General features: G+C 41.4%; 1 protein-coding gene across 1 annotated transcript in view; it reads right to left on the bottom strand.

Annotated features, from left to right (window-relative positions):
- LOC138610153 (transmembrane protein 132C) overlaps window positions 1–21,779 on the bottom strand; it is a 292,087-nt gene that overhangs the window by 11,522 nt on the left and 258,786 nt on the right. The window contains exons 7-10 of the mRNA XM_069682861.1: window positions 7,264–7,469; window positions 1,849–1,912; window positions 1,452–1,583; window positions 1,225–1,302 (exon numbers count right to left, since the gene is read on the bottom strand). Of these exons, the coding sequence (XP_069538962.1) occupies window positions 1,225–1,302; window positions 1,452–1,583; window positions 1,849–1,912; window positions 7,264–7,469 (480 nt within the window). The remainder of the gene's footprint in view (window positions 1–1,224; window positions 1,303–1,451; window positions 1,584–1,848; window positions 1,913–7,263; window positions 7,470–21,779) is intronic.

The raw sequence follows: 21,779 nt of genomic DNA on the forward strand, positions 1-21,779 counted from the left end.
GTCAGGGCCAAATCCGACAGTTAATTGTGGCTAATTGTGTAACGAGCTAGCAGCCGAGGCTTATAACGTCAATAGAGGAAGAGGAGAGGAAGAAAGGAAGGATAATGTTTACATCACTGGAGTGCTTATGGCTGTAATGTGAGTTGCCAAATTGCACCGCGCTTCACATAATGATATATTTCAAGCCTTCTTTCTGTAGATTTGCTGTCCAGTGAGTCATAAATACACTGCCAATGTAAAGTTTGTTTTCTGAAGTGTGATTGAAGCAGTGATTTTTCGAATGCCCCATGCTTAGTAAACGGGTAACACCAGAGATTGTCAATTTCTCCATAAATCCTCAAACCCATAAAACCACATCATTTGTTTGTGCTTCAACTTTTTATGACTTACAGGACATTTCCTAAACTAGTGCCAACACCAATGGCAGGCAACACATCCTTATACCTACATGTTATCTGGACTAACATGTTGCGTGCTTTTTGGTTACATATAGATACTGTAAAAAGATAGCGGTTTGTGTTAAAATAAGTACACTACTTGCTTCAGTTCATTAACATGTGGATGGGGTGCCAGTTTAGCTCAGCGGTTAAATCAGCGGCCCATGTACAGAAGCTAGAGTCCTCGATGCAACGCCCCCAGGTTCAACTCCCACCCTCGGCCCTTTCGCCGCCTGTCATCTCCCACTTTCTCTTCCCCCGGTTTCCGACACTATTCACTGTCCTCACGCTCAATAAAAAAAATGTAATAAAATAAATAAATAAATAAATAACGTGTGGGCACTTATTTTGAACTCGTACTGCTGTCTCCTGAGTGAAAACAATGACTTTTTTGACCATTTGACAATCTTGTCTTCCTTCCTCTACAAATTTTATCTCTCCTTTTAAAACTGACTTTCGCCTTCCCGTCCTTAATAATAATAAGTGTGGCAACAAGAGGTCGCCACCTTACAATAAATGTAATTACAGGTCATAAAAAGCTGTTTCACAGACATCCTGTACTGCTGTATTTCTGCGGCAAACTGCCTCCCTTCTCTGAACTTTATGTTATAAGTTAAAGCAAAGTGTCGAACTTTGTTTGAGGCCATCTCAGCCGGGATAAGTGGGTGAATACACTGTTTCAATTAGAGGAATGAGTTATTTTTTGATTTGAGAAGATAATATTAATTGAATTAGTTAAAACGATGTAAGCAGGGTGGATCACATGTATAATGACGAGGGTGCATACCTGTATGGTGGTGATCCCCAGGTCCCGCCCAATCAGGATTCGTCCGTCTATCAATCGGGCAATGCGAGGATCTTCTACCTGTGGAGCACAGAAACAGCTGTCAACCACCACTGCAAGTTTAACCAATATGTGCTCTGTGTGTTTATCCTAACTACGATCTAACATTTTTAATCTTCTCATCTCACATTCAGATTTGAGTGAATGAGAGCAGTTGTATGTGTACCCACCTTTAGCTGGTCCAAGACCAAATGAGTGATATCCGCCTGCCAGTCTGCTCCTAACATGTAGACCATCTCTCCTCCTGGGTCAGAGGGCTCTGCCACAAAATGGGTGAGGACCCGCACCAAGGCGTACTGGTACTGAAAGGTCAAGATCAAGGTCAAATTAGCTTCTAATCCTGAACCACACAATGGCCTCTTGTGCCACTGTGTTAGCTCATGGGTCAACTGAAAAAAACTGCATAGTAGCTTAAACCTACTTAAGTTAGACATTACGTAATGTAAGTCACACTGTTTTCTCAGTTTAAGGCAGGACAGCTCACACTGTTTTTCATGGATATTGTCATTGAAGACGAGGATTAAAGAAGTGTGATAAAGTGTGATATGCAAACCAATCAAATAATACCTGTAGGGTGCAGCCTTTGCCCTTCTTCTCATCATCGTCATCATCCTCACTGTCTCTCGTAGGTCTTGGAGGAAAAGAGATAAATGAGAGAGAGAGTGAAAGAGAGAGTAGAGGATGAGATTATCTGGTAATTAAATGCCACTTTTATGCTCTACACTCAGCTGCAGGTAATCTACTGTATAATCTCTGCTCCAGGTTACGCTCTCAGTCAAAGAAAAGACACTTCAGCTTTTAATCCAGCTGTAACACTTTTAAAACACTTCAGTCGTATGATGTGGATTTCTTGGAACGCCTGATTCAACAAATTACTTCAAATGCATTTGGCCTTGCGCTTCACTCCCTTTTAATACTGCCTGCGGGTGAGTTTTTATGTAACAGTTTAGCTAAACTGTAATTTCTCTTGAAAAGCATAAATCAGTTTCCCTTGTGAATGGAACAGCATCTCCAAGGGACACCATCAAAAAGCATTAACATGATATAAAACAGCCAAATGATACAGTTCCAACGTCTGTCATGTTTAAAGCAATGATCTCAAGGCACGTCCAGGGAAACAGTTTGTAATTTGTGCTAAATATGTTGTCTTGAGAGAAAAATGTTATTTGATAAAAATCATTCATTTAGACTTTAGAATTCATTTAGAAGAAAAGTTGCTCTGCAAAAGTTTCCTTTCGAGCTTTTAGTTATCTTGAAATGCAATATGGCGTCCCACAGGGATCAATTATTGGACCACTCTTGTTTGATCGTTAAATGCTTCTACTATGCCCTATTGATAACAGTAAATCTGATATTATCACTATGCAGATGACACACGACCATATTCTATTGTGTCCACATAAAATAACCACTGTATACTCCACGTTTTACTGAATGCTATCTGTAGATGACATAAAACTTTATTCGGTTGGACAAGAAAATTATGTATTTGTTTAATTCATATATTGTTTAAGGCATTACGCAGACTTTAGATTCTGTGTGTATGTTTTATTCTTTATTTAATGTTTCTTTATCATTGTCGTAATAATTAATTGTGTTGTAAAACTGCATTCTACAAATTAACTTCAGTCTAGCCTAGTCATTGTTGACGAAGAGACCTTGCTTCTGAATTTGTATTCATCCTGACATGCCTTCCATTTTAACCTCAATAAGCAAATTTTGTTATGAAAAATTGAACAATAAAAAAAATCTAATTAAAAGTATTAAAAATCATAATATGAAAAGTTTCTATGTTGTGTAATCCCAAAGCTGAGGAGGTCTAATAATCAGCTCAAAACAAATAAATAAATTGATCCGTGAATGCCGTCCTTTTCCTCCCTTTTTCTCTCTCTGTCACACAAAGAAACACATTCTACTGTCTTTGTCTCCCTCTATGTGAAATCCACACAATATAACACGCAGTCAGGCCCACACTGGCTGTTACATTCACACAAGAACAAACACACACATGACTGCGTCTTGTGTCCTATACCTGTCCCAGAGTATGAAACCCAGGTGACATTACAGGAATTTTCTTTCTATTTTCCAGTGTCCCAGGTGCACATGTGTCCGTGTCGGAGTGTGTGTCTAACAGTGCTTGTGTTTCACTCTGTGTGATAGTGGTTACGGGAGATGGAGGTGTGTCTGTGTGTGCACATGCTGACTTGTGGCTATCTGAGCAGAAATTGACAAAATTGAAAAATAGGCCCAGCAGCACAGAATGGAAGGGTGGCAAGATGGGAATGGAAGCAACACACACACACACACACACACACACACACACACAAACACACACACACACACACACACGACACACTCTCACATGACCATGCATTCACAAATGCACAATGAAACATAGAAGCACACAGGCACATTCGAACAGAGAAAAGACATGGACCGTTAACAGGGAACAGGCTTTTTGTTACCTTTAAAGAAAGGTAACACGCATATTCTGGATGATTTTCAGATGACTAACCTAACAGTCAGTAAGCATATTATGGCATTATTATAATCTAAAGTTTCCCCACCATGACTCCTAATTTGAGTTCAAGAATAAAAATTGGAAGTTGTGCTTTTAAATGTGAAATTTTCTTGCTAACATCCTGTTTCTACATTAAATTCAGAGTTTCTTCGATTGAGAGCCTCTTTGTTTTGGCACATGTGCACAGCTGAACACATACGTAGCCCATGTAAAGCCCACATTGTTGTCACATCGTTAATGTGCACCACGATATAGTTCCATGCTTAAAGCTCCTGTGACGAGTTTTTTGCAGGTTATGAAAGAGACTGAAATTAATTCTGATGACTCTATATGAGCTACAAAAGCAAACCAGGCCATCAGCGACAACATAGATTATTTCTATATAGTTATTTTCAATGTGTGCTGCTAGCAGGGGGCAGGGGGTAGGTGTCAGATGAAGCGATTAACTGCACGCTGCTTTTGTTTACATTTTTCACAGCAAAAATTAAAGTGAGTGATACATATGACTGTTAAAGAAGCAGGATGAGATTTTTTGTTCCTCACAGGAGCTTTAAAGAAAATACACAAAATGTTGGTTTAAATTAAATTGGAAGATTGAATGAAACCTAAGGGACTGAGTGATAAAGAGGATGAGTACAATTTAATAGATAAAAGTAAAGGCACAAAACATACTCTGTCAAGTCCATAAATCCTCTTCACTTTGTTTTTCATTAACGGAAAGTTTGAATCTAGATTTGTGATCTCAGGTTACATGTGCCTTTTTTCCTGCCAGTTAAGACAGACAATTTCCTGGGTCCATTTTCCATATATCCAATTATTTTTTTCCGTGACCTGTGGCCTGAATTTCCACCAAATGTCATTAAGATTAGCAGCGTTATAGAGTTTCCCTGTTCAACGGACACGGACAGACCTAGATTGAAAACATAACAGGAGTTACAACTATGTGGCAAAATAAGTGAAACAATACATTTACAGAGATAAGGGAAAGTAATAATAAATGGCAAAGTAAGGAGTTGGAAAAAAATCCTTTCTGTGACAATAATTATTTCCACAGTAGAATATTCACCTGAGCTTTTTCAGGGTACAGGAAAGATAAATGCCCTGAAGGCAGTTTACAGTTTTTATTCTACAGTGCCTGTTTATATTCTGCCCTACATTCCTTCTTTCTCCATACACTGTTACACTCTCACCCTCCCTCCCTCTTTCATACAAAGGGACACAAATCTGCACCAAACAGAAGACAATCACGCACACCTGCACGTGGTCACACAAAAGTACGATAAAGTATGTGACATTTAACACACCGACACCCTGTGAGTGAACCACACACCTGCACTGTCGCCCGTTTGAGAGTGTGTGTGCTGTACCTGGGTGTGTGCGTTTAAGTGAACGAATGCTTCATTCAGCGGCAATGATGCTAAAGCTATAATAGTTGTCATCAGTATATCCAGGCAGGCCTTGACCTCATAGGAAATTATAGACCGGCTGGAACGATGTGTGCTCTCAACTGCTTCATTCAATAAGCACTATATCACACACACACACACGCACGCACGCACGCACGCACACACACACACTCACATTTCCTCGTTTATTCTTTTTTTTTTGTGAGAAAAAAATCACAGATCTTAACATGGGAGTTACAACAATGACGCACACTGTTTTGCAATTATAGAGGAAACAATAAGCGTTGATGCTCTGCATTCAAGCAGACCAAGCGCATATACCAGGGCAGGAGGTGCAGTCAAAGCTCAGAGTATATCTGCCTCTACCTGTTGTTTCTGCTCGCGCACACACTTCAGCAAAGTTTACTGAATACGGCAGCTTTGATCTGAGAGGAGTCGCTGATGTCTTTGATTGTTTGTATCAATATAACTTGTGTACCAATACTTGTTGCCTCACTACAGCTCACTTTAGCATATTCAGTTATGTAAATGCTCAGGTCTCAGTTTGTTTCCGTCAGTTTATCATCAATAAAACAGATTAAAAGTTACACTTCACCATCCAAAAAATTTTAATAATTCTGAGACTTGTATATATACATGTTAAATAGCTCTCCAAATTCTACATACTTCCTCGTCTGCCAACAGCATGTGATAAGAAAAATGCTAAAAGGGATGAACCAATTAGGTTTTATTTATGTGATACAGAAACAAATTATACCAGTTACTATTCTTTTCAAGGTGACTTTTTTGGCTTTTACCTTTATTAGATAGGATAGCTGAAGATAGCAGGTTGGGAGGAGAGAGAAGGGGATGACATGCATCCCAGCAGACCGGGAGTCAAGCCTGCGATCAGTGCATGAAGGACTGTAGCCTCTGTACACGGGGCGCCTGCTCTACCAACTGAGCTAAACCAGCACCCCACCAGGTACTAGTTTTTTTTTTTTTATAAAAATGGATAAATAAAGAAAAATAATACAGATATAATATAATAATTAATAATTTATTTTTATTTTACTGTGCTACCTGTTCCCCTCTCTTGGCCTAGAAAGGCTTTAAACTCAAGCAACACACTCAAAATCAGCTGTGCAGATAATTAAGCAGCATCACACTCGAGGTTGTGATGTTGTACTGAATATCATCACGGCTGTGATTCGGCCGTAGGCACGAGGCCGCAGACCGCTAGTTGCTTTTATACAACAGTTATACAAGCGGCAAATAGTAGTAAAAAGTAACAATCAGTAACAGATTATTATTTGTTCCACCAACTGAACTAGCTCCACATCTTAACTGAAACTGAACTTTTGTTGCCAAGCAACCCAAACATTCTGCTGCACCCTGTGTCTACAGGTTACCACAGATCAGCTGTTTTTATCATGTACATTTATCTGTATGTTTTAATGTATCATCAACCAGTGAAAGAAGAGTCTGCTGTGTGATTCAGAGGTACCAGCTTGATTAATGTAGACATACACGGTCTGCTGTAATGTTAATTAACAGTATTCAGAACAGCTGGCTGAGGCGGTGTGTTGTTCCCTATATCGCCACTCATGGAATGCCTCTTGTCCAGTCATATTACTTGGTCGGAACTAACTGTTGTATAACAGACATCATCTTATTACAGATATATTAGTATTAATATGTGTTGATTAATAAGAATGCAGAAATGCAGAAACAGTGTCGCCATTTCATTTGTCCACCGTAAAACTTGGAAATGTCGCTCTCAATACAAATATCGGCAGACAAGCGAAATGTACGATTACATATGAAAAGGTAGGTACCATTTGAAAATGGTATTGGCCTGAAACATGTATCTGTAAATAGTACCACCTGAAGCAGCTGTAATAACTAGTTTGAGCTGCAGATGATATCCCTCACTGGATTCCCACAGTTGAACACTGTAAATATTCAGTTTTTATGTATTTGTGGTACCTGGTCTGCTGTAGGTGTAAAAGTAAGGACAAAGGGAAAGGAAGGACAGCCAAGTAGAACTATTTCATTCACCAAGAGGCACCATACCTCTTGTTAGTGATGATGGGCACCCTCCAGCCTTTAACCTGGCTCAGCTCAGTATCCGACACGTCTATCTGCAGAGGAAGCTTGGGCACCCAGACGGTGAGCAGCAGCTGAGCAGAGAGGTGCAGGTAGGTGAAGTTGACCGCCAGAGACTGCCGACCCCGCATCTCTTTACCGTTCACCAAAACCTGGTCGCAGTTCGGGGAAACCTAAGGAGAAGAGCAGAGCAGGAGAGGTGAAAATGAGCCAGGTTGAGTTTGGGACACCGTGCATGCAGAGTCTGACATTTCCAACTGACCTAATACGAACTAAACTCAGTGATTTCCACACAATCAGATGCAGCCTCTGCCGTGCATTTCCTTAAGCAGCGCCTGGAGCGAGTTTTCATCACAGCGTTCATGCTCTTGCAGCAAATATGATGTTTTGTCACTGATTGTTACATTTTCACTCATTTTGTAGAGGACTTTGGAATACTGTTTAACAAAGTGCCCCGGAGAGAAAGGTTAATAATATGCTCCTGTAGCTCCTTCCTGCTACACCGCTGGCATTTTGGGTGTGTAAATACTGAGGGAGCGTCTCTCACCTCCAGCAAATCTGAGGGGATGTATTAAATGTGCAACATGTAACATTCTAAAAGCAGTTTATCATATTAAGACATTAGTGTAATTACTTTGAACACATAAGGCAGCCCATGAGAACACTGCCAACGGATCAGTGGAGGAGATCTGCTAGGAAACAGGGGAAAATCCTCTTCATGGGAGAAATCGTAAAAATACTTTCTTATGTATGTCTTAACTCTAATAATAGAGTCAAGACGTTCATCTCATTTATATTTGATTTTTAACAAAATGCTACCTTAGCCACAGCTAAGCTAACTGTTAAGTTACTTCTACTGTTATAAATAATAAACTTGAGGATGTTGTTGTTGTGGATTAGGATATTAATCATGATGATGTTGACAATGTTGTTGATGTTGATGATAAAATTAAATGACCACACCCTGTGCCTGTCAGCACTGGTGTCCAATCGCACTTGCAGCTGTTTGTTGGCACTTCCTGACTTTGTTCCCTCCTGTCTTGATCCTTGCTTGTGTTGTATTAACTCTCAGATGTGCATCGCTTTGGACAAAAGCGTCTGCTACATGAAATTGTAACATTGTAATCTGGGTGCCACTCTGATAATCAGTTTGTTATGGTCTGAAACATCCACAAAGGTTTATGCTGATAGAACAAACATTAAGAAAACATCAGTTTAAAGTTGCAGAGTTTATTTGCATGTTGGATCTGACACGGTTTGTCACACAACAAGGACACGACCATAACTCATGGTAAATGGACAGCACTGAAGTAGTCTAATCAGGCCAGTTCCGTATCCTTCAACATGTAGCGGAGCTGGGAATCGAACCACCGACTTTCCGACTCTACCTCTGAGCCACGGCTGCCACAATTAACTGGCACGGCTGTTGCCATTGGTGACTCTAAAATTGCCCATAGGTGTGAGCGTGAAAGGTTGTCTGTCTCTGTGTGTCAGCCCTGTGATTGGCTGGCGATCAGTCCAAGGTGTAACCCCGCCTCTCACCCAATGACAGCTGGGATTGGCTCCAGCCTCCCCGCGACCCTGAACAGGATAAGCGGTATAGATAAAGGATGGATGAATATCTATGTGCTATCACAACTGCTCAATCATGCTCGGTTAAACAAACAAAAAATACTGATTTGATATCATAAAAAAACATATTACTTAGTATAAAGAGTATGTTTACCTCTCATACAAGGTCAGCTCTGTGGAAATATCTCATTTATCATCCCGACCTGAAGTCACCTCTTACGTCCTTAAACGCACCATCATGTTTTCTGCTTCCACGACTATAGAAATGCAAAAATCCAGTTTTAAAACCGTGTTTTCCAATTAAATTGAAACTGAGGTGCAAAATAAAATGCATTGCAGGCGCCGGATTATTATGGTTGTATTTCAGAAAGTGGACAGCACCCTCACACACAGTCTGACAGGCAGAACAATAGAAAACCAGGATTTAAGTCACTTTCATTTTCACCCTCCTGCTGTGTGACTGATTGAGACGACATGTTGTGGACAGATCGTCCCACGTGTTTTAGGAACAAAGGATTCATGCAGGAAGGAAACTGATCAAAACCCAACAAAGGCATTTTTTAATAGTCTGTCAAGTAGCTGTTTCTCAACTCTATGTGTGCAGTGTACATCACCTGTTGTCAGGGTTTATGCATTATTACAGGCATGTCCAGCAAACTTCCTCCAAACTCTACAGTCAAACTAAATAGTTGTTGGTGATATAAAACTCTTCAATATATTTACTTCCACTCTCTCCTCCCCTTCATTATTTCTGATTCCTTGCATGTCCACATCCATTCAGCCATTCCTGGCATGTATATAACGTCCCCTCCCCTTCTCTCTTTACCCTACACTTATCCTCCCTCCTCCCTCGCTCAGCTTTATTCCCTCTTTATCTCCCTCTCCCCTCTTTCATCTCTCCACGCTACACTTATCCTGCGCGCTGCTCGTTCGTTCTCCCCACCCCTTCCTATTTCACTCTCAGCCTCACATTTAACATGCCAACCTTTTGTCTGACTCCCTCTGTCTTTCTGTCTCCCATCGTCCGCCCGTCTGTCTCACCTTTCCATGTTTTTATTCAACGGTATTTCACTTCCTTTAGCGAGACTGTGAATTACCTTCCGTCCTCTCTTTCCTGCTTCATATGCATTCCTTTGCTCTGTTTTAAATGTATATATGTATTTTAGACATTGATCCACCGGGGCCGGAGTTCCCAAGGGTGAATCCTGTTTTTCAGTAACACCCTTTTGCATATTCAACAAGTCGTACACATCTGTACAAGGATGCTGAGCAAACAGGCGGCCTGACTTAAACCATTGAATTCAGGTATTTCTTGTCTGTACATCAAAACACCTACATTTTTCAACAAGTAATGTTTTGTCTCAACCTCCTCTTTTGACAATAATTGTGTCTTCTTTTTGCGAGTACCATGCTACATTGGAGAAAACTAACATTTGTCGGGTGTTTTATTGTAAGACTCTAATATTTTTGTCGTTATACTCAGGCTTTATCTTCTTTTAATCTGATTGTTTGCGTTCTCCAGCCTGCACTGTTTCTGCGCCGTCCTGTCGTGCAGCTCGCACATCCCCAGTAGACTCTGCCGTTTCCTGAACCAGATATTTTTCTCAGAGCTTACTGGAAATGAAATCAGAGCCAATAGGCGGTGAGTATGAGCCTGACAAATTAATCTTATGTCACTCTGTGCCTGCTGGATGTGTAAGGGCGGTTCATGCAGAGAGATCTGAAACCACCTCTGAACCACAGTCCGTGCAAAGAGCAACCAGCTGTACCCACTGTCGAGACGTTTTAGTTTAATACAGATGCTTTTAAGTGATCAAAAATATGCTCGGTGCTGTGTCTAAATGCAGGGAAACCACTGCCATAGTAAACTATTGTAACTACTGTCTTTGGGGTCTATTATTGAGTTAAAAGTTATATATATGGTAAATGGGCTGCACTTATATAGCGCTTTTCTCACTCAAAGCACTTTCACACTCACATTCACACACTGGTGGCTGTGCCTTCAGGAGCAGTTTGGGGTGCAGTATTTTGCCCATGGACACTTTGACATGTGGACTGTGGCAGTCAGAAATCGAACCACCAACCTTTCGATTGGGAGACGAGCGACTCCATCACTGAACCACAGCTGCCCATACACATAGAATGACCAATTAGATGTTGAATTTAACTGTTCACTGTTCTCATTGTTGTTACCACTGAAGACACTGTATACTGTACTGTACACTGTACAGACACTACACACACTGTAATTTGTAAAGCAGCTGCTTAGTTTTTAGCACACTCACAAGCAACTGATTGGCTGACCTGAGAGCTTGGGTGGGTGTATAGGGGTGTAGCAGCTTAGAGGGGTAGGGCGGAGCAAGACCACTGACGTATTTAAAAAGCAAATAAAATAATTTTGAAAGGGATCCTAAAATGTACGGGCAGCCAGTGGAGTGAGGCTAGAATGGGGGAAATGATACCAACTCGTCATATACACTAAAAAACATCTTTGCTGTATACACCTTTAAGTAGGGCCAAAATCCTACATCACGATAGAGGATTTTTCATATCTCGATAACAATATGTATCACGATATATCATGAGTTTCCATTTTCACTTGAGTCCTTTTCTGCACGTTAACGTCCATGTTAATAAACAGCGCTTTCCTCAATGGGTCGTTCCAGGTTCTCTCCCACGTGCAAGGATTAGAACGTAAAGTGTTGTCAAAATGACGTAAAAATCATATCGTTTTAACAATACATATCTTCATATTGTGCAGCCCTACCTTTAAGCGTTGAACAAGAATGTGAAGTAAAGCAGAAAAATGTAAAGGAGAGGTTAAACATGCACCAACATGTCTGATAAAGAGGTTAGGATGTCTAAACATTTGGAAAACATTGGAAATAAAATATTGACTTCAGGTTTTGCGTCATTTTCTGGCTGCATTTCTCCATTTCCCTGATAAGAGAACGATCTACACTTTGTATGGAGTTTTTTTTTCTGTCTTCCTTAAGAAAGTCTTTGATCTCATAAGAGGTTAACATTTTGTACATCAGAGCTAAACCGCTCCCTCTCTATCTCCCCTCACCTTTTAATTTCTTTCAATTTCACTTCCCTCCCTCTGCGTCTGCTCCAAAATAACATAAAAGGAAAAGTTCCCAGCCCTCCTACTCTTTTCAATTTCTCTTTTTCTTCTCTTTTCCTTTAACTTTCTTTAAATCTGCCCCGACTTCCTCTGTTTCCCTCTGTTGACCTCCTCGTTTCCTTTTGTCTCCGCCTCGCCCTCCCTCCCCCATCGCTCAGCGTCCCTCTTCATCTTCCTCTCTCTCTGAAACCTGATTTACCGCTTGTTAACATCAAAGGGATGTTAGACTGTTGGTGCCTCAAACTATTTCTCCAAATCATTTTTATATTCCAGGTGTAAATCAGTGTGAAAACTGCGCGCGGCTACCGAGGCACTGTTCAGTTTCCAATGAAGGTAAAGACAGCAGACGTCAAGGGAAAGCACAATGGTTCTGCCTGAGCTGAAGCGGCAGCCATTGTCCTGCTCTGTCATTTCTCCCACAGGTTTGCTGAATTACTTCCTCTCCTCGGCTGAATGCCCCAAAGGAACGTTCGAGAAAAATCAAGTTTCACTTCATTTTGTCAGCATTTGTTCAATTTGAACAAAAAGGCCTCAAAACTTTTTACTTTTTAAGAGTTTTAGTTTTTGCAGAATATTAATTAAATTATACAGCACACAGGATTTAACTCAAATGACTAATGCAACTGGACCTCAGATAATTATGTTAGAAGACTCCTGATCTTTACCCTATAGACAGTCCTCTATTTTGTCCCTCATAGAACTTCTCTTTGCTGTGTTCTTTGTCTGTGTGTGTGTGTGTGTGTGTGTGTGTGTGTCCTCATGGCACAGATGTGTAGAGCAAAGTGCCAAAACAGACTGAAACACAGAGCTGCCAGAGACAAACATACACACAGCTGTGGACCGACGATGGAAGAAGTATTTAGATTTGGCTAAAATTCCACACTATAAAAAAACTATAAAAAGACTTTCAAAATAAAAGTCTGGTATTCTGTGTCACAAGAGCAAAAGAACTGGCCACAAAATTTACTTAACTTCAGTCCAGATTCTTTTCCAGTGAAAATCAAGTGTTTAGCCTTGTAAACATCTCCATGTGGTGTTCTTCATGTGCTACAAGACATATCAGGGACAACATCAGCAGTCATCTCCATGGCTGGGCCTGTCTGCTTTTAAACTGCAGTGTACCAAGGACAGGCTGAACAACACGTTTTCAGATTGGCAGGTTTGAGACGTCACAAACCTAAGGAGCCAATCCCGTTAATGGACTGGGCAATGCTATACATATCATTATGTGTAACCTATGGCAACCACTTCGGCGATGCGTGAGCCAGCTGTAACCGTCATCGTAACGTTTCAAACTCACTGCTGACCACTAACATTATCATTACTACTAACTACTTCATTTCAAGCGAGCTAAGTCTCAACAAGTTGCCACTAAACGATGGCAGAGGCGTGTCTTGTTTTTGCGACGGAGGGGGAGGTTGGGAATACAGTGGGCGGGGCCTACGCAGATTCAGAAATTTTTAATGAGGGAGGAGGAGGAGATGCCTTGGGAGGATTTTGTGTTTTGTAGAAAAATCATTTCAGAAACAATTTGTTATTTCAAGCAGAACATTTTATATGTCTTAAAACATGACTGGAGCTGGTCTTTAATTATAGTCATACTACAACAAAGAGAAGGAAAGTGGAGTAAAATCAAGTTTGTTAGAAATAAAAATACTCAATGCAGAACATGTTCCTGATTGTTCTGCTATCATATACAGTATCAACAGAATGTAACTCATGCATTAAGTGGCATTTCACTGTTATAATTGTTGGTGGTGGTGCTGCATATTAACAATATCTTATTTGGCGGTGTGACACGTTCACAGTGCTTGTTTTCTCCAACAGGGCAGCTTGTTGTCCACTAATCTGAAGATCGGCGGTTTGATCCCTGGCTCCTCCAGTCAGCAGGTCTGAGTGTCCATTTACCTCCCCCTGATTCTAGTCTAAAAACTTGCACATTTACTTTTCTTTTCTTTAACTGTCTAATACCTCTATTCCTTCATTTTTTTCTACATGGTAAAAACTGTTTGTGCATGTTTGAAAGCAGCAGATCGGCTGTGTTACTGACCATGGCTGATCAGACAAACAAGAGAGAAAGCTTCAAGTGTCGCTTTGTAAATAGGAAATCCAAGGACTAGTAAGTGCAGTGTAAAAATAGGGAGCGCTAAACCAAAGTGGTTGCAAAAATACCCATCTGCTTTTAGAGGATGATTTGAAATTACATTTATTGACTCACAGCAGATAAAACCATTTTTCTTTCTCCACCTTCAGTTACATCCTTCACCACCACCTCGTCTACAGTAGCTTTTTAACATTGCATTGAGTTACATGCTGTGAATGTATTTTAGTGATTCACTCGTTTTTTTTTTTTATTATGCCGCTTAAAGTTAACCAGCAGATGTTCCGGAAGTTGCGGTGCCTCTAACTTAGAAGTGAGCCAGGCTTTCAGTCTGTATGTAAAAGAGTACTTTGGGGAAATATCCTTTTGTCTCTTCTTGGCGGAGAGTTAGATTAGAAGATTGGTAGCCCTCTTATATGTGTCTGTTTATTATAAAGCTATAGTCAGGAGGCAGTTAGCCTAGCTTAGCACAAAGACAGCTAGCATAACTTGTTCCAAAAGTAGTATGGCCTTACTGTGCGTTCACACCAAACACGAAGCGAATATATTCAAGTTTGACCACCGGATCAAAATTCGCTTTTAAATAGCAGCCGAATATTCACCCTTCGCTTCTGGAATGAAGGACAGGAAGCGGGGCTTATCTCCATGGTTACCAACGGCGTCAGGAGAAGCTCGAAGTTGGTAGGCTTTTGCTACACCACGAGATGCAAATTCTTAGAGGAAGTTCAATTTTTTCAATTCGGGATCACTCGACACAAATTCACCTCTACTCGCTTCAGTGCATTGACTTTGATTCAGTGCATTTGACGCAGATTCGCGTCTATTCGCATTCGGTGTGAACGCACAGTTAGTAGCACCTCTGAGGTTCACTATTCCCAATGAAATGTTGTAATGTTGTTATGATCTCTACAAAAACTCAAGTTAAACAATACAATTCACCGTTTTACTATGCTTTGCTAAACAACATACACTCGATAGCAGACTAAAGAGGGGTATCAATCTTCTCATGTAACTCCAACAAGAAAGTGAATAAGCCCATACGCAGAAAACATCAAACTATTTCTTTAAGATAAATGCTTTATTAAGCGGCACTCTCTCCGTTTCTAGTAGTTATTTTCGCACAAATATACACAGTTTATGCGATTAAATTTTAATTGTTCCCAAAGAAAAACAGAGCAGAATAAATCGGAAGCGTTGACGTGAGTCATGAGCGGGTCCCTCTGGGAGTCTGAAACTACTGCTGAAAAGAGAGACCAGTCACAGTGAGTTTGGAGAGACCAGCACCCGAATGTTACATCAGGGTTTGAAGTTTAAAAAGCTTACGAACATGATTTTACCCTTAAAATGCAAAAAATAAGGAAAGTTATGAAGTTAAATGTGTTGGAAGAGACGATATGCAGAGGCTGTGTGACTGCAGTGAAGAGATTAAATTAGAGATTAATATTTAAATCAACTTTAATCACAGCCACCTATTCTTAATAATTAGGAAAAACTAATTAATATTTATCATATTAGCACAGACACACATAAAGATGCAAAACCACACACACACACCCACACACACTTAGAACAAGTGCATTGGTATTTTTGCAAGTAAACAGCTGAGTTGGAGCTTCGAGGACACTGAAGAATGGATTTAATCTCTCTGTTTCTGAGAAAGACGCGCACACACACACAAACATACACAGAGCAGGACAAACAGGAGCGGAAACGAGACGGAAAGTAAAGCGAGAGAAAAACTGTAGAGACGGAGGTAAAAGAAGAGCAAAGGAAAAAAGTAGCAAAGAGAGTAAAAGTGTGCGTCTCAGCAGTTAGGACTTGTTGAAAACACAGAGGCCAGAAAAACTGTCTTCACCTTCATCAGATCCCACAGAACAACCACAACAAGCGCACAAACCTCCAAAGACTATTGCAGGAAACTTTCCCAACTGCTCAGCAGCAAATCAAGCGAAAACAGACTCAAATGTTTGAAGCATACTTTGGGAGAAAGTGGAGTCACATTTTTCTCACTTTAAAAGCAGTCAACAAGTGCACAGAGAAGCCACTGATTTACATTCAGTTTTTCTCCTGTGAAAATCTCGCCTTGTTTTTCCAAATGTAACTTGAGGTGCTGAATGTTATTTTCACAGCTTTCCTAAAGTGTCAAAAGCTTCCACCATGTCTTATCATTGTATACAAACACCCTATATGCTACTTTAAATGTGTTACTGCTGAAACAGATGCTCAGACGCCTTCGTTAGCGTCGCACTTTTACAGCTTTTGACAGCCAACATTTTAATTCTATGAAAAATTATTCCACCACCAGTGCAGACTTTGACTTATAATGATGTGTCTAACTGTTAAAGTGGGACATTATGCATGCAGGAACCTCTGACCCACAGACCTCAGGCTTGTTTCAGACAAAATGACATGTTTTATTCCCAGCTTTTGTGCGGAGGTTAATTGATGGTCATGTCCCGATGATGCGCATGAATGTGCAGTTCTTGTAACAGTCCCGCTTCTTACTGTGTGCCTGTCAAACCACCTGCTGCTGTTTTGTAGCCCTCCCCCAAAGGAGCTGCCGCTTGTTCTTTGAGAATGGAGCTTAAAAGCAGCTCATGTTACATCACACTAATCTGTTTCCAACACTGTGGCCATCAAACATTTATAATTGCTTTAAGATATTTCAGACTGCCCTGGTGGCTTCTTTAATAAGGGATTAAAGGTAGTCGCTCGTTGTGAGGAACCATGTGGGGACTCTGACAGACCAGTGCTACCAGTATGTACAAAGTTGATCTGTAAACACATGCTATCCTTAGGGAGTCCGTCCATCCTTCCATCCATCTGATCTGGATGCCTCCTGGGCACCTCCCTATGGAGGTTTTCCAGGCACGTCCAACTGGGAGGAGACCCCGGGGCAGACCCGGAGCTCGTTGGAGGGATTATATATCCCGTCTCGCCTGGGAGCACCTCGGGATACCCCAGGAGGAGCTGGTACACGTTGCCGGGGAGAGGATCATCTGGGACACCTGGCTTAGCCTGCTGACACTGCGACCAGGACCCAGATAAGCAGAAGCAAATGGATAGATGTATGAATATTGCAAATAAGTGTGTGAGGTCCTGTAGTTCCAAGTTCTACCTTTTCTAAAAGTTGAATCATAGTTTTGTGCTTTAAAAAAAACACATCTGCATTATGGGACGTCCTGCAGGGTTGAAGCTCATTCTGACGCCTTGACAGACAGGACAGTTAGACAAGATCGAGGTCTTGATCACATGATGAATAATAAGTTGTAGGTTGGTGCACCTTTGCTGCATCTTATCGTGAACACAACTGTAACATCTAGCTTGTGTTGAGCTCTCTCACAACTTAAAACCTACCATCCATCCAGTATCTATAATGCGTTTCCTGTTCAGGGTCGCGCGGGGTGCTGGAGCCTATCCCCGCTGTCATTTGGCGAGAGGTGGGGGTACACCCTGGACTGATCGCCTGTCAATCACAGGGCTGACACATAGAGACAGACGACCTTTCACAATCACACTCACGGGCAATTCAGAGTCACCGATGAGCCTAACGAGCATGTCTTTGGACTGTGGGATTTGAACTAGGAACGTTCTCGCTGTGAGGTGATGCCGCTAACGACCGTGCAGACCTACCAAGAGGATGAAAAACAAACAAGAAAATAAACTTTTTCCTCTGTGTGGTGCTGCATAAACTAATATACAAACTGTGGAATGAGTTTTAACTTATTACGCCCTTCTTCTCTTCTCTTTCTCTTCAGGAGTCCCAAAACTAAACCACCCACTCACCCCCATTTACCGACGATATCCCCCCGAGCTGAGTCATTTATTTAAATACATATTCATCTCCCTTCAAGCTAAATGATCCGTCTGAATTTACACTAACTTCTCTCTCTGTCTCCTTTTTCGGGTTTTCCCTATTAGTCTCACAGATGTGTATTTTCTCCCCGAACCTCGATCCATCCATCTCTCTCACTCTCACATTTCATCCTGCAATCTTTCCTCTCTGTTTGCCTCACACTCTCCCTCCCTCTCGCTCGGCCCATTTCTCTTGTTCCCTGCCCCGGGCAATCCAATCCATCTGACTTTAGGAATCATATCATCCAATCAGGGCCCACTCGCTAGACAGGGGCGGGCCCTGAGGGACAGACTAACCAACTCTCTGATGGGATTAGACCTCCCACCTGTCCATCATTTAAGGAAACCCACACTAGGCCAATCGCCTCTGCACATAGTTTCATATGGCTGTCATTTAGGTAAGAGGCTTTGTTTTCTGCACATACACACACACACACACACACACACACACACAGAGGTAGACCCATTAGCAGCCTGTAGCCTCATATATTATTTGGATTCAGCTTGGATAATAGACAGCTGATGGAGAGAGTGGTTAGAGGGTGCACACACACAAACACATATACATAAACACAAGCACGCACACACACACACAGACACACACGTTAGCAGCATATCACTAGGCCTGTCATTTTGAATTTGGTAAAGGGGGGAGTAAAATGTTCTCTAATGGCCATTTGCACTCTGCTTTTCTCCACAATAAAACTGTCTAATTGAGAGAGATGGAGGGACAGAGGGAGAGAGAGAGGCATGTATATATGAACAGTAATGGATTGAGAAGAATGGGAGGAGTTATGAGAAGTTAAAGAGAGAAAACAGACAGAAAAAAGAAAAGAAAGACGTAATATGAAAGTGATATGAGCTGGTCTGAGACAAATGATGACTTTACATTTGATTCGGTGGGATATTTATTTTTTGGATGGAAGTTTCTGGAAAGTCTTTTGCTACTGTGATATTGCAGCCCTGGTGCTGATGAATGTATTCAGCATGAAACAAAAAAGGTTTAGAGATGTGACCGTACTGCCTCTGGCTGACCGATCCATTCATCTCACTCTCCCAGAGACTGTGGCCCCGTTTTCACCTGATATTTACATTGGACCTAATTGATGTAATCAAAGGTGGACAGAAGCATGGCGAGTTACCCCCGGCATTAAAGTGAAGATTTTCATTTAAATAGATGTCTGTTAAGTCACCATCTATCGCCGCATGAGGTAACACAATGGTGACTGAGCCTATGGCCCACTGATGAAAGCCTTTACATTTGCAGTATTAAGGTGCTTTTCGACCAAAGGACCAGGAACTTCTCTTCAGGAACTAAATGGTTCCTCTGACCCATGGTTGTCTGCGTTTCCACAGCAGCCTAAAGTCCCAGGAAGAGTAAGCAAATCAGGCCATACAACAAAGATGATGCCATAAAATGCAACGGACGGGCTGGTATCATCGACACTACAGTTAGCCTGTTAGCATGGAGGAGAGTCAACTTGTGCTGTTTTTGATCGTGCTTTATCGCATTGCAAATGGACTCATTGAATCAACACTCCTCTGAAAGCTCTGATAAACAATCTGGAAGCACGATGATAACAGTGAGCTTGCAGCTGCAGTCTGCAGTAAACATGGTGGGTGAAATAAAATGCTGCGAGATCTCGACCAATTGGAAAACGATCAGCACCGCAGGCCCCGCCCTGAAAGTTCCCGGACCTTTGGAAAGTTCTGAACTCCGAGCAGGGACTGTTCAGGGGGTAAATCAATTACCCTGAAACTAAATTTAGACCCTGGTTCCTGCTATCGGAACACACAGAGTTCCTCAAAAGGTTCCTGGGTAAAGTTCCTGCTGTCAAAAAGCACCTTTACAGACTGGGTGTCTGTGGCAACATTCGCAGGAGAAATCACAAACAGCGTCCTAGTTAGTGACGCGTTTTCCATCACCCAGCAGTGGTTGGTCTGCCAGAGAGGGTAGGCGGAGCTAAGCGGCTGCTTTTGTGGTCTCTGCAAGTGTTGCGAGTAAACAGTAATCTACTATGGCTGAACAAACAAAGAAAAGATGGATGACTACAGATACAACTTCAACAATAAGTGAAAATCCAAAGAAAAAGAAACAAACTCGACGCTCAGATGAAGCAAACAGTCTAAAAAGGAAAGCGACCGTCAGCGAGGAAAATCAAGAGTTACAACCGGAGCCAACCGTGGACGTCACACATGCAACACTGTCTGGATATCTGGGAAGTGTGCTCCCGCAATTACCGTCTATCACCATAGGTGCCGCCAAAGAGAACAAAACTGAGATCTTCAACCATTTTAAGATCTGAGTATGATGAGTAGATCGGATCTCACTTCCCCGCTCTGTATGAAAAGAAACAGTTGAGCTAAATCACTTACATTATAAAAAGCAAGAGAGAAGGTGCGTGTGACTATTGATAGACGGGATATGAACGTTTCTGTGAAGCTTAATGTTCCTCTCCAGTTGTGTGGTTTCTCAGTGAGTGTATGAAGTAAACTGCTGACCTAAACAGACTTATTATGAACATGATAACAGCTGTTGGCTGACATTAAGCCTGTCCACTTGTGATCTGATCACCTCGTACGCATTTTAATACCAGGCATCAACAGGGCCTCTTTTTTTTTGCTTTAAAATGCCACCACCTTTTTAGCACAACAAAGGCCTAACCTTTTCACAGTCAACTCCATAAGGTTTGCACGAGGCCCCTCCAACTCTTTTTTTTCCTAAAATAAGTCAATGAAAAAGTGGTTTACAAAATCTCTCTTTACTTCAAAGACTTTCTCTCTTTGACTCTCCTGTCTTTGTCAGGGAAGTCTACAGGGCTTTAGGAAGAGGCACGAGGGTTTCTCTGCACGGGTTTGTGTGCGTGTGCGTGTTTGCATGTGTGTGTCAGAGGGCTGGTTTTTCTTCCAAGAAGGTTCTCGGCCTTGTGTGAATTAGTATGCTTATTAGCATAGGGATATAAGTCAACACTGGCCCCAATATGTCTGTTTGTATGGCCCTATTGTGGCCTAGGTGTGTGTGTGTGTGTGTGTGTGTGTGTGTGGCTGTATGTGTGTGCTCTTTTAAGTTTCCGTGTTTGCTGTTAAAGTTGGTGTTTTATTCTGACTTGGTTTTAAATAGTTTGTTAAATGAAAGATACCTTTTATTTACACCACAGTTCTATTCCTGTATCCTTTATTCGTCTATCATGCTTTAGTGCTAAAAAAATCCGTCTGAAAGTTGTGAAGAATTAAATTAGGTAAGTTAATAAAATGTAAAAGAGAACTCCACTTTTTTTACTGTCTCTCATAAAAGGCTGGACCTGCCTGATTTTACAAATAGCGGTGATAAAACTGTGGAAACGCTGGCAGAGGAAAATTACAATATAAGGCCGAGTTTCTCTTAAAGCGTAAAGGAGGATTAAATAAAGCAGCTGAGAGATAAAACATGCTTCACTTTGCTTTAACTTAAAAATAATGTCTGTTAACTAAATGCATGAATTACACAGCATTATTAAGTAAGACATTAATGTCGGGCAGTAATGTGCTGCAGTGTGTTCACCCAAGTCATTCGGTTAATCCAGGGCAGCCTGAGAGGCCCGAGTCCGTTCAGCTTATTTGTTCAGCATGCAGCTAATCATATTTGTGATTACCTGCTTGTACTGTGTCCATTTTTTTCCCCTCTTTCAATTTTACACTACATAGTTTCATAACATTTAGCGAGGAAGGCTTAAGTGGATGTAAACATCAGCGGTGTGATGCCGGAGAGGCCAGACGCTCGACCTCTGTGAAAGCGGTTCAACAGCCCGGCCTTTCTAATGTTAATGGCCCTGCAGAGGAAAGCGACCG

Source organism: Semicossyphus pulcher, unplaced genomic scaffold (assembly GCF_022749685.1).
Source record: "Semicossyphus pulcher isolate SPU_LCO1_2020_fin unplaced genomic scaffold, fSemPul1.0.p SCAF_6, whole genome shotgun sequence".
Classification (NCBI taxonomy): Eukaryota; Metazoa; Chordata; class Actinopteri; order Labriformes; family Labridae; genus Semicossyphus; species Semicossyphus pulcher.